The 12,966-nt window shown below is 65.6% G+C and overlaps 2 protein-coding genes across 2 annotated transcripts in view; one reads left to right on the top strand and one right to left on the bottom strand.

Moving 5' to 3' along the window:
* The window catches only part of STK11 (serine/threonine kinase 11), a 33,408-nt gene extending 28,333 nt beyond the window's left edge, over positions 1 to 5,075 (top strand). Inside the window, exons 9-10 of the mRNA XM_057407429.1 lie at positions 3,339 to 3,575; positions 4,912 to 5,075. Coding sequence (XP_057263412.1) covers positions 3,339 to 3,550 — 212 coding nt within the window. The 3' untranslated portion in view covers positions 3,551 to 3,575; positions 4,912 to 5,075. The remainder of the gene's footprint in view (positions 1 to 3,338; positions 3,576 to 4,911) is intronic.
* Positions 5,076 to 6,633: 1,558 nt separating this feature from the next.
* On the bottom strand, positions 6,634 to 12,380 carry CBARP (CACN subunit beta associated regulatory protein). The gene is made up of 10 exons (XM_057407428.1): positions 12,245 to 12,380; positions 10,516 to 10,587; positions 9,917 to 10,062; positions 9,778 to 9,839; positions 9,352 to 9,517; positions 9,082 to 9,256; positions 8,798 to 8,950; positions 8,380 to 8,587; positions 8,097 to 8,280; positions 6,634 to 7,855 (listed from the first exon to the last, which is right to left on the bottom strand). Exons 2-10 carry the CDS (start codon positions 10,561 to 10,563, stop codon positions 6,691 to 6,693), a joined length of 2,307 nt encoding a protein of 768 aa, XP_057263411.1. The 5' UTR covers positions 10,564 to 10,587; positions 12,245 to 12,380; the 3' UTR covers positions 6,634 to 6,690.
* Between the last annotated feature and the right edge of the window lie 586 nt (positions 12,381 to 12,966).

Raw genomic sequence — 12,966 nt, 5'->3', positions numbered from 1 at the left:
GAGGGATTAAAGACTTAAAGATGAATTGGGGCCCCATAAACCAGCACTTCCCACCTTAGTTAGGCAGGGTGTGTGGGCTGGACAGGACTTTGGTTTAACTGGTGCCTTTTGAGGGGTTTAACCTTTGGGTTGTTTCAAGAGTTGTTGCTAATGGCTTAGGTAGATAGTGAAGTGGCTTCTGCATGTCCTCCTCCCAGCCCTTGGGTGTTACAGGCTGAGCTGGATGGGTCCATGAAGGGTGGATTACTTGAGAGCCATCAGACACAGCAGTCCAGATGTGGGCCACAGCTCAGAGCTCCCCAGGGAACCACCCGGAGCAGGGAGAGGATTCCTCTGTGCTGGATGTTCTCATGCTGCTCCTGTGCAGCCATCACTGCTGGGCCCTGCCTGAGGGAGGTTGTGACGGAGGTTCCCAGGTCTTGTAGAGATCCCTTCAAATAAGGCTGTTGACCAAAGGGTAAGAGGAAGGAGGGAGGTGGGGGAGGAAGGTGCAGTTTGCAGGTTCAGTCTTTGTGGTGGGCAGAAATCCCTCACCAGAAGCAGAACCCTCCTGAGAAGCTCCGGGAGGATGAATGCTCATCTCTTTACTGGGGTCTTCCTGCAGGATCCCTCTGAACTCGCTCAGCTCCAGCCCCCTGTGACATCTCAGAGACCCCCTATGGCAATAAAAGTGTCAAAGCCCTGTAACTGCCTGTGGGTTCAGTTGTGGTTCTGCCGGGCAGTGAGAGCAGAAGTAAAGTGACTCATAGGTGGGTGTTGGGGAGGGAGGAGAAGGAACCTCATTAAATCCTGCAGAGGAAGAAGGGGCTGGGGACTGTGCTTGTATGTTAAAGGGTTCTTTAAAGACTCCTGCAGAGAGAGCTGCTTCAGGGGTGTTCAGCACCTCATCCCAGGGGAGCACTGTGGCCCCGTGTCCTCTCCAGAAGGATCTCCTCTGGGAGATGCAGTAGATTCGTGTAAGCATCTTGTGCCCCTTTCACATTTAGAAGGCTGTGCTCTGCTTTTTCCTCCCTGCCATTAACCCCTTCCTGCTTCCAGCACAGGTCTCCTGCGGAGGCTCCATCCTTTGCTCCCTCGGCTTCGGTTTGAGGCTGGTGAGCAAGGGCTGGAGGCTTTAGGTAAAGCTGGTGCTTGGGGAGGTGCCTTTGGAGCTGCAAGTCACGAACGTGTGTTTGTGCCTGACAAACCCAGCGACTCCAAAAGCTGCTTCCTGAGTTTATAGCAAAGCCTTTTTTTTGTGCCTGAATGAGCTGGATGGAGCCATTAAGGAATGTGAGAGGTGGTGAGGATGCACACGCACGTTCCCGGTGCCTCTCTCAGCCTCCTTTTATCCCTGTATTTTTAGCAGGCGGTAATGGCAAGGTAGGATGTCGCTGTTCCAGCAGCCAGAGCTGGGTCACCGGCTTCCTCGTGGGCAGGCAGTTGCCAAGACTTCAGCCCGTGTTGAGTTCTTGTTTTCATTAATTTGAACGTCAGCAACTGTCACTGGTGAGGAAGTAAAATTAGCTCGTGCCCTCCCTCCGTGCTGTGGCCATAATAGACTCGGGGAGCCGGGCTGAGGCAGAGCAGGAGGAGGGAAGAGCCGCACAAAAGGCAGAGGAACTGTTTGGATGTGTTATTTCTCTCCCTCCCCAGCCAGAAATGGGAATTGACTTGGCCCGAGTTCAGCTGAGGGAGGGAAGGATGAGCCTCCAGCTCTGCTCCAGTGGGGTTATCTGAGGCGCTGCAGATGGGCGCTGGCATGTGGGGACAAGAGGAAGGACCCTGAGCTCGGGAGGTGGGGTACGGCCTGACCCATGCTCTGGGTCCCATGGGGAGCACTTGTGACCAGCTCTGCTGGAGCAGCTCATAGAGCCAGGGCCTGCCCCACAGTGGGGAGCGGGTCAGTGACAGGTCCAGATGTGTCCAAGCGGTGTCTGCTTCATGCTCCTGAGCCCTGGAGGTGAGGACGTGCCTGAGGTACCTCCCTGCTTGGTGGGGAGCTGTGCAAGGAGCTGCATCCCTGTTTGTGGGGAGGGAGGTGCGTGGCTGGACACCCCCCGGGACACTGCGGGTGCCCCCGGCTCCAGCAGTGACACACTCGGGCGCACGTGGAGCATCAGGTGAGCAGCAGAAGTGCCTGGGTCAGGCTCAGTGGGGCGGTCAGAGGAGCCTGTGCCAGCGCTTTGCTCCGGTCTCTGCGCCGGTGAATGAGGCTTTGCCAAAGCTGGGCCCCTCCAGGCGCTCGGGCCAGGCTCCTGTTGCCTCCACTGCTTTGGGCCTTCAAGAGGAAGGTGGGTGCTGAAAGTGACCCCCATGGCCCCTTGTCTCCTCCTCGCCCACCGAGGATGTGCCCCGTGTGTCCATCAGCGCAGCGCAGGGATGGAGGACGGGGTCCTGCAGCAGTGCCGAGGCAGGGGAGGGTGCAGGGGTCTGGTGGACCCCCCGAGGAAGAGTGTGTCTCCCACCACCCATCCCCGTGTGCGTGTCCCCCTCCTCTGCAAGCAGTGGGGTGATCAGTGGCACAAGTGCGGACGGATGACGCTGCTCGGCCTTGGCAGAGAAAGGATTGAGCATCCTTTAAAGAAAATTATACATAATCGTCTTACAGCCTTCGCTTCCACTCACCCCTCTGAGTCATAACTGAAGGGCCCTGGAGCGTGACGTTCCTGCTGGAAGGAAATTGCCTCGGCTGGATCTGGAGGGGGGGGAGATAGGAACCAGCCCCTGCCTGTCTGGGGATGCACCAGTGGGAGCAGGGGGCCAGGGCTGTGCTGGGGAGAGGTGAGCGCATGGACCTGACCCTGTTGCAGGAGATGCCTCTGGAAATGGCTCTTAGTGTGCTGAGTCACTGAGCTGCTCTGGAGCTGATTTGAGGCCGTTCTCCCACCGCGGGGGGGAGTTCCCCCCATCGTGCCCCCAGCCCCTCACGTTTCCACCTCCCTCTGGAGCGCTGCAGGAACAGGGCTGCAGCCTCTGTGCCCTCCTCACACATCCTTCTTGTGCTGCCCCTGCAGGCGCTGAAGCCGGGCTCTGATGCCGTCCCCCCAGGGAGCAGCAGAGTTAGGGACGATGGGAAGGGGACGATGGGGAAGGGGCAATGGGAAGGGGCAATGGGGAAGGGGCAATGGGAAGGGGCAATGGGGAAGGGGCGATGGGAATCGGCAATGGGAAGGGGCGATGGGAAGGGGCGATGGGGAAGGGGCAATGGGAAGGGGCGATGGGGAAGGGGCAATGGGAAGGGGCAATGGGGAAGGGGCGATGGGAAGGGGCAATGGGAAGGGGCGATGGGAAGGGGCAATGGGAAGGGGCGATGCTCCGGGGCCCTCCCGCTGCCTCACCTCCCTCTCCCCTTGCAGGGCAGGTGCCTGAGGAGGAGGCAGCGGCGCAGAACGGGCAGAGCCGTGGCCGGGGGCTGCCCAAGCCCGTGTGCATGAACGGGACGGAGCCGGGGCAGCTCAGCACCAAAGCCAAGAGCGAGCGCCGGGCCAGCGCCTCCTCCAACCCCTCGCGCAAGGCCTGCTCCGCCAGCAGCAAGATCCGCAAGCTCTCCACGTGCAAGCAGCAGTGAGGCCGGGGCCCCTCGCTCCGCACAGGTAATGGTGGGGGGGAACACACACATCTGAGCCAGGGGCAGCAGGAGGGGTGTTCTGCAGCCCCTCGTGTGGAGAGGGGAGAGCTCTGCGTGCTGAGCATCCCCCTGCAGATAGAATCATGGAATGGTTTGGGTGGGAAAGGACCTTAGGATCATCCAGTTCCAACCCCTGCCGTGGGTAGGGGGGCTTCACATGTGGCCCAAGGCTCTGTCCAACCTGGCCTTGAACACCACCAGGGATGGAGCATTCACCCCTTCTTTGGGCACCCTCACAGTGATGAGCTTCTTCCTTACCTCCAACCTTGACACACGTCCCTGGGAGCTTCTGCACTGCGAGGGGGGTGCAGAGCCCAGTGGGGACCCCTCCCCTGTGCTCCCCATTCTGCCTGGCTCTGCTCTACCCTCTCCATGTAAGCTGCTGCCTCATCCTTCCTCCCCTTGCTGGGCTGCAGCATCAGGACAGCCCCATTCCCTGCCCCGGAGCCCTCCTGGACCACGAGGTGTCCGTGTCACTGGTGGCCATAGCCGAGCCCCTTCCCCTCCTGGGGAAGCTGAGCATCATCCCCGCTCCCCCCTCCTCCTCCTCCTCCTTCCGGCTCTTTCCAGGGCTCCGCATTCCCTGTCCCTTCTTCCCAGCCCTCATTCATGAGTGAGGCAGCGATGACTCAGGCCACCCCCGGGCTCTGCTCGCGCGTCACGGCTCCGTGGGGCTGAGGCTCTGGATCCGCCTGGATCACGACCAGCTTTGTGGTGTGAAAGGAGCCCGAAATAAAAGCGCCTTCCTCCCCCTGCAGCTGTCAGAGCTCGGGCCCCTGTGGCAGCTTCATCTTTAATTCATGCCTGGCAGTGACTCACCTGCACGGGGACCTACGGGAGCCGCAAGCAAATGCCTCGGATCCGGGTTTCCCGGCGGGATCAGGGGCTCCTCTCGCCCCCTTCCCGCTCGGTTCCCCGGGCCGGGGGCTCCACTGCGGGTGCCCAGAGGTTTTGGGAAGGGGAAGGTCCATGCGGGCTGCCTGAGCCCGGTTCATGCCCTGCGGGGATGGCCGGGAACGGTTGGGAATCCCCAGCCCTGCCCCAGCAGTCAGCGCCCTAAAACCATTGACAGAAGCAGCGCTTTGTCTCCAGGGCACAAGTGAAGCATGGGATTTGCTTCCTGGCTGCGGGAGCAAGGAGGGGGTGATGTGGGCAAAGGGCTGGGTGCTAGGATGGAGCTCCGGGATGGAGCGGGGTCCCTGGGACCCCCATATTCCCATCCACACGGTGCCATCAAGAGAGGGGGAACCTGGAGAACACATGGGGCCCTGCACTCACTGTAACCCCTCTGCTCCCCACAGCAGCGCCCCGGGGCCAGCCCGTGTCCCGTCCCCCCCTCCATCGCCCCGGCTCTGCCTCCCTCCTGGCGTGGACTGTGCTTGTGATCCAAAAAGAACCCAGAGGAACCCAACCACGGCCCCGTGCCTGCGGCCCCGCTCCCGCCTGGACCCAGGAACCCCGATGGTGGCCGCGGGAGGACGGATCCCAGCTGCTCTCCCATCACTTTGCCAAGCGAGCCCCTGCTCCTGGTTTGGATTTGGGGGTGGGAGCAGCGCGGCCGGGGCCCCCCTGGCTGTGTAGAAGTCGTGCAAAGCCATTGCCGTGCACTTTATGTTTTAGACTACTGTTATATATTATATATTTTCCTCTCTTTTTTTTGGTTTTTGCCCCCCTTGGTTTTGTTTATATTTGCGGTATATTTAGAGATTCCTACACATCGTGATGTGTGAAAATAAACCCGATGAGGAAAAAAAAAAACCACCCAGGTATTAAGACAAAGCAAAGCTCTATGAAACCTGCATGCTGTAAAGGGCTCGGGAAGGGCTCGGGAGCGGTCGTCGACTCTTCTTTTCCTTTCCTTTTTTTTTTTTTTTTTTCCTTTTTTTCTCCTTTTTTTAAGAAAACCACAATAAAGTGCAAGCAGCGAGGTGGGGTTTGGTCCTCTCCTTCCTCCTCGGCCTGGCAAAGCCGCTCCTCGGGGGTGATGTGGGGGGCCGGAGGCTCCCTGCCCTCCCCAGCCAGCCCCTGCCCCGCACGGAAACAAGCTCAGAGGAGGCACGCTTTTGGGGTCTTTTTTGTCTTTTTGTCTTGTTTAGAGACTTAAAACCACCGAGTTGGAGCTCGACTTGGTGCTTTGGACAGAGACTTGGCGGAGGGAAGGAGCGACCCGGCCTCTTGACTCGCATGCAGTTGGGGGGCCAAGGGGCTCTCCCCGTCCCAGCCCCCCCCCCCCCCCCCCCCCCCCCCCCCCCCCCAGGGAACAGGTAACACAGTTGGGCAGTTACTATTGGGTTTTCCCCCTTTTTCTTTCGTACCCATCCTTTGAAACACAAATAAAACCCCACTAAAAAGCAGAGCTGCCCCCCCCAGGAGCAGCCACTGCCTCTGTACCCATCAGTACAAATCCTCTGAGCTCCTCGGGAGGGCGAGGGGGGTGTGGAGCACTTGGGGGTCACCCATGCTTGGCTCTTGCCCTTTACACCCAGGCAGCCCCCACCCCTATTGGGGATGCTTTGGGGGGGGCCCAGGGCTCGTTCTGGCTCCCCAGCCCTCGGGATGCTGCCACAGGAGCCCCTCGAGCATCCTCTTGCCCCAGCACGGCCACCCCAGTGGCTTCCAGTTTAGATCCCAGGATCCCTGCAGAACTGGAGGGGGGGAATGGGCTTGAGGAGGGGATTCTCCCTCCCCAAATAACCGCCCCCCTCCCTTCCCACCAGCGTGGCACCACGGCGGCGGGAGGGGGAGTACCCAGCTCTGGCCCCGTCCCCACCGGGACATCCCGGCTGCACCGGGGGCATTATTGCTTGTGAACACCGGAGCACGGGGGCAGCGTGTCTGCTACACAGCTCTGCCGGGGCCCAGGGCTTACCCCCTCCTTGCTCTGCTCCATCTCAACTCCCCCCCCGGGGCCCTGCGCCGCTGCCTGGCCCCTCGGCCACCCCGCGCTGCCGGACCCCCGCACCGGAGGGGGGGGGGGTACAGCCAGGGGACCCCACGCATCCTCCTGGCCCTGCCGTGCAGCAGGAGGGGATGGAGCCCCGAACCCCTGTGCCGGGGTCTCTTCCCCCTCGCTTTGAGCCTTAGACAGGGCTGTGGTCGGGGGGGGCGTCGCTGGCCGCCACGGCCACCGTGTGCTCGGGGCTGCCCCCCGCCTTCCTCAAGTGCCCGTAGAGCCGCTCCTCGATGCCGCCCGTGATCTTGTCCATCATCAGCTCCGAGCCGGAGCCCAGCCCCAGGCACCTCCCGGGGCCGGGGCAATCCCCGGGGGGCTCGGGGCCACCTTTGGGCTCGGGCACGGCCTCTCCGGGCTCCTCCTCCACGATCACCTGGATCTCGGCGTCGGGGGGGACCCCGTCGGCCGCCTCCGCCGCCTCCTCGTCGCCGGCGCTGACGATGCGGGGCAGGGGGCTGTGGAAGCGGCTGTCCAGGGGGTAGTTGGCGCTGTCTCCGCGGCGCAGCGGGGTGCGGTGCCGCTCCAGGGCCGGGTAACGCACGCCGGGGTCGCTGTACTGCTTCGTGTGCTGCCACTGCTTGCGCAGGTGAGTGCGGGAGCGGTGCTTGCCCCGCAGCGGGGACTCGTCGAACTGGGGGTCGTGGCGCACGAAGGCGTTGAACAACGCGTCCGTCTTCTCGTCGATGCTGTAGTCCCGCCGGGGCAGCGCCTCCCGCCCCGGGAACATCTGCCCGTACGGGGACCAGGCCAGGGGGCTGTGGGGACGGGGGAGACCCCCCCCAGCCGCACCCCGGACCGTGCTGCCTTCCTCCTCCTCCTCCTCCTCTTCCTCCTCCTCTTCCTCTTCCTCCTCCTCCGGTTCCCGGCCCTCGAAGCTCTCGAAGATGGTGCCTTTCCGCCCCGCGCTGGTGAAGCAAATGCGCTTCTCAGAGGCCGTCTGGTCCTTGGGGGGCCCCTCCTCGCCCCCCCGGCTGGGCGCCTCAATGGAGGCGTAGCCGCTGTCCATCTGCAGCAGCTTGCGTGTGCCGGGCTCCGACTCCTCCGACTTGGGCCGACCCCAGAGCTTCTCCTCGGGGCCTTCGGCCTCGTCCAGGGATGAAGAGGGGCAGGGGGGGAAGCCGCCGGCCGAGGAGACGCTGTCGCCGCCGTCGCTGCGCACCGAGTCCTGGTCGTTGCTGCGCTCGGAGGAGGCGTAGAGCTCCAGCGAGGCGCGGAGGCTCCAGATGTCGTGGTAGGCGCTGGGGGGCTCGGGGACCCCGGCCTCGCCGGGGCTGCCCTCGCCCGGCTCTAACCTGCGGGCACCACCCCGGCATCACGGCAGGGACGGGAATGGACTCAACGCTGTGGTCCCCATCACCTTCCCCATGCACCATCCACCCCCTGCTGCTGCCGGCCCCCCCCCCCATCCACCCCACACCAAAGACACATGAAGGTGGGAGCCCCCTCGTGCTTGGGGTCCCTCAGAACCTTCCCGGTCCGGTCCCGTTCGTCCCGTCCGTCCCCCCCCCATCCCCTCTATCTACTGAAAAATACCTGCCGAGAGAGGGTGGGGGGCTGGCGGGGGAGGGCAGGAAGGGCCCCCCCGCGGGGTGAAAGGCCACATCGTCCGTGCGGGCGATGTACTGGATGATGTCGGTCTGGTGGGGGTCCCGGTCCTCCTGGTCCATGCTCTCGCTGGCCGCCCGCTGCCGTTGGAACTGCCGCCGCTTGGGAGACCCTGGAGGAGGGAGAGCACAGGGCAGGGCTAGGGGGGGGGCCGGTTCCATCCCAGCGCTGCCAGCGATCCCCGTGCCCGACCCCATGGGGCAGCTCCCACCTCTGGTGTCCAGGCTGGACGCCCGCTGGGTGCTCTCCAGCTTCCACTTCTTGATCTTGAAGTAGGGGCTGGCCCCGTCCAGGCTGGCGTGACGGCGCAGGCGGGTGAAGAACTGCAGCACCGTGCCCTGAGCGGGGGCCGGGGGGGGCTCCCCGGGGCTGGCGCTGCCCGGTCCAGCCGCCTTCCCACTCCTGGGTGCTGCTGCCAACTGGGAGCACACGGGGGGGGGACACGGACCGTGAGGGCTTCATCCCGCTCAGCTGATGCACAAATGTCCCCCGAGGAAGGGGATGGGGAGGGGGGGGGGACAGAGCCGGGTCCTGCACATCCTCCCCACGTGTCTCCAGCCCCCAAGGAGCCCCAAGTGGGAATGGAGGGGTCAGGGCAGGTTCTTCCCCTGCCCGGTCCCGGTACTCACCGAGGGGCCCTCCCCGGAGTCGGAGGAGGCGGCCGGGCTGGCCTGGGTGAAGCTGGTGTCGGCGCTGGAGTTGTAGGTGTCCCCGGGCAGGGCCGAGCTGGGGCACACGGCGTGGCTGGGGAGCACCGGCTGCGGCAGGGCCCCTGCGGGGGGCTGCGGGGCAGAGAGCGCTCAGGGGGCTCCACCCCAGAGCCAGCGACCAGGAGGAGCCCCCTTGCACCCCAGGACCTTGCCCCAAGCCCCCCAACCCCGGCTCCAGCGGTGCCCCCCCCCCAGAGGCTCACCTGGAAGATGGCGAGGCCGGGCTTGGCGGGCGGCAGGCGCGGGGTCATGGCCAGGCTGTTCTCGCTGGACTCGCACTCGTGGATGGTGACGATCTTGAGGGCGGGCGGCGGGAGGTGCAGGTGGGTCAGGCGGGCGTTCTTCAGGTGGTGGAAGTCCCCCTCTGTCAGCGTGTACCTGCCGGGCACGCAGCGTTAGGAGGGGGGGCCCCGGTGTCGTTGTGTGTGTCCCGTCCCCCTTGGCTCTCCCCCTGTCCCAGCCTGGAGCTTCACCTCCTCCCCTTCTCCTGGGTCTTCTTGCCCTGCTCGAAGAGCGCGGCCTCGTTGAAGGACACGCGGCGGGCGGTGGAGGAGCTGGAGGACAGGAACCGCTCGCTCTCCGCATCCCGGTAGCTGGAGGACGACAGGCAGTCGGGGTCCTCCACTTTGATGGTGATATCTATGGAAAAGGGGGTGTCAGTAAGCAGGGACCCCCACCGTGGGGCACAGCAGCATCCCCAGCATCCCCTGCTGAGGCCGGGCAAACTCACTGCACCCAAGGCCTCAGTGCCAACCACCCAGCTGGGTGTTGGGCAATGGGGGTGTGCGGCCACCCCAGCACCCAGGAGAGGGGGGGGGGCCCAGGAGCTGCTTCACCCCCATTGGGGAGCTGCTGGTGTTACTGGTGGGGGGACAGGGGCAGGTCGCTGTGACGCTCACCCTGGGCCGGCTGCGAGTCCTCCAGGTAGGTGGTGTTGGTTTTCTCGGGGTCATCGCTGGCTCTGTTGGGGGATGCAGGGGTCAGCAGTGCCCCACAGTGCCCGCCCCAACACGTACCCCACATCGTGGCGCTGCCCACCTGGAGTGCCGGCGGTCAGCCTCGCAGCACCGGCGGCAGATGATCAGGATGCTGGAGAGCAGGACCAGGGTGCCGCCGATGAAGATGGAGAGCAGGGCAAGGAGCAGCACGTACCCATCCTGGGGGGACACCTCACCGGGCACCGCCTGCGCCAGGCATAGGGGCTGAGCCGGGTCCACAGCCCAGCCCCGGCCCCATGGGGGTGTGGGGCTGACGCTGAGCGCTGCTCCCCAGAGATGCTCCTGCTCCCCCGCCACCCCCGGGCCTGCTGCCGGCTCTGGGGACCCGCCTTCACCAAGGCAACGGTAGCCGGGGGGCCCCACACCGAGCAGGGATGGGGACAGGACCCCAGCCCCAGCGCGGGGGTCGGTGCCTGCACCCCCATGCAGCAGCACTCAGAGCATCTCAGGGGGATGCGGAGGGCACGGAGAGGGGTCACCCACCCCCAGGAGCGATGCAGCAGGGGGGTGGCAGCGGAACGCAGACCCCAGCCCCATGGAGGCCATGCAGAGCCCGTCCCCCCCCCCAGGACCCCCCCCCCAAGCCGGGAGCCCGGCGGGGGCAGCGCAGGCAGGGGTGGGCAGTGCGGCCCTCCTCACCGTCGCGCTCTCGGTCGCGTTGTCCCACGGTGTCGGCTCATCGCTCATGGTCCGTCCCAGCCCGAGTGCGTCCTGGGGCGGGGGGAACCAGCGGGAGGTGCCGGGGCCGGGCCGGGGGTAGGGGGCAGCGGGTCCTGCCCGGCCCCGGGGCCCTGCCCGGCACCGCGGTGCGGGAAAGACCGGGAGGAACCGGGAGGGAGGGACCGGGAGGGAGGGATGGAGGGAGGGACCGGGATGAAGGGATGGAGAGAGGGTGTGGTCAGGAGGAAGGATGGAGGCGCGGTGGGATGGAGGGAAGCAGGATGGAGGGATGGGGAGGAGGATGCAGCCCCCTGGTCCCCCATCGCTGTCACCTTGCGCCCGGCTTCCCGTGGGGCACAGACCCGCGTCCCCGCCGGCAGCCGGAGCTTCCCCCGTGCTGGCCGGGACGGTGCCCCAAGGAGGGGGGGGGGGACACAGGGGGAGCTTGTGGGGAGCAGCTCAGGGCACTGAAGGGGGGGGGGGGCAGGCGGGTTCCCAGCGGCTCTTGGGGCTTGAGTCAGCCCAGCAGCGGCTCCGGCACCGCAGGGTCCGTGCTGCCGGGGGCGGGGGGGGCAGGGGGGCGGGGGGGTGATGCCGGTGTCGGGGGTCGCTCCGCTGGAATCCGCTCAAAATCAGGTCAGAGAAAGCCGTGAATGGAGCCTCGGCCCCGGGGGGGGGTCGGAGCCGCTGCTCCGGGGGGGGCTCGGCCGGCAGCGAGGGCCGGGGGGGGGCCACTGGGGATCTGTACGGACCCCTCGGAGGGATATGGGGGGGGGTCTGGGGGAGACCCCCCCCTTGCACCGGCCCTGGGGCACCGCCGAGCTGCCGGGGTGGTGCAGGGTGATGTGGGGTGATGGGAGGCACCCCGCGACCCCCGGGGATGGAGAAAGGGGGGGTCCCTCCTCTGCCCCCCCGGCGCTGTGCCCAGGGCATGGGGAGAGCCGGGGCCTGGCGGGGGGCGGCCCCGGTGGGATGGGCACCCATGGATGGGATCCCTGCGGGCACCGAGGCTGGGGCTCGGGGGGGGGGGGGAAGGATGACGGATGAAGGGTGCCCCCCCGTTCCCCATCATGGAGGAATCCCGTCTCCATGGCGACCCAGCTGGAACAGCGCGGCCATTGTCTGGAGGGGCCAGTCCCCGCGGCCTCTGGGCGGCCCCGGGCCGGGACACCGACACAGACACGGGGGGCTCGGGCCGGGGGACCCGGCGCTCCCGCATGGAGTCAGGGGGAGGGCGGGGTCTGTGCCCCACAGGTGTGCGCATCCCATGGGGCCGGGGGGGGGGGGAGCGGAAGGACCCGCTCTTCTCCCCGCGGCTGCCCCGGCCCCACCCGGGATGTGGGATGCAGGCAGGGATGCGGGAGGTAGGCAAGGATGCTGGCAGGGATGTAGGGTAGCGGCATATGGGAGCCCCACGGGGCTGAGAAGGATGTGGGGCAAGGATGCGGACAGGGATATGGGGAAGGGATGCTGTCAGGGATGTAGGGTAAGGATGCTGGCAGGGATGTAGGGTAGGGATGCTGGCAGGGATGTAGGGTAAGGATGCTGGCAGGGATGTAGGGTAAGGATGTAGGGTAGGGATGCTGACAGGGATGCAGGACCCCCCAGGACCTCCACGCGCGGTGGGATGCGAGGGGGTCTCCCCGGTCGGGCCGGGTCCAGCTGTCGCGATAGGGGCTGTCGCGAGGCGGCGGGGCCAGACACTCACCTACAGCCGGGACCGGGGCTCCATCGCCGCCGCTGCGCTCGGTGCGGGGTGGCCCCGGGATTTATGAATGAACCGGAGCCGCCCCCGCGCGGCGCGGGCGTCACGTGGGGATAGGGGCTGCCCCGAGCCCTGCCTGCACCAGCCCTGCCTGTACCAGAACCCTTCCTGTACTCAGAGCCAGCCCTGCCTGTACCAGAATCCTGCCTGCCCCACAGCCAGCCCTGCCTGTATCAACTCTGCCTGTACCAGAGCCCTGCCTGTATCAACTCTGCCTGTACCGGAGCCCTGCCTGCACCAGCCCTGCCTGTACCAGAACCCTGCCTGTACCCAGAGCCTTGCCTGCCCCACAGCCAGCCCTGTCTGTACTGGAGCCCTGCCTGTGTCAACTCTGCTTGTACCGGAGCCATGCCTGTATCAACTCTGTACCGGAGCCGTGCCTGCATCTGCCTTGTTTGTACTGGGGTCTTGCCTGCATCAGCCCTCCCTGTACCCGAGCCCTGCCTGTACCCAGAGCCCCACCTGGACCCAGACCCCTGCCTGTAACCGGAGCCCTGCCTGTACTCAGAGCCCTGCTTGTACCAGGAGCCCTGCCTGTACCGGAGCTCTGCCTGTACTCAGAGCCCTGCCTGTAACCGGAGCCCCGCCTGTACCCGAGCCCTGCCCGTACCGGAGCTCTGCCTGTACTCAGAGCCCTGCCTGTACTCAGAGCCCTGCTTGTACCA

The sequence above is a fragment of the Pezoporus wallicus genome, unplaced genomic scaffold (assembly GCF_028554395.1).
Source record: "Pezoporus wallicus isolate ANWC-B61680 ecotype Strahan unplaced genomic scaffold, APGP_CSIRO_Pwel_v1 contig_14048, whole genome shotgun sequence".
Taxonomy (NCBI): Eukaryota; Metazoa; Chordata; class Aves; order Psittaciformes; family Psittacidae; genus Pezoporus; species Pezoporus wallicus.
The sequence above is the reverse complement of the archived record's forward strand: the minus strand, read 5'-3'. Positions and strand labels throughout refer to the sequence as shown.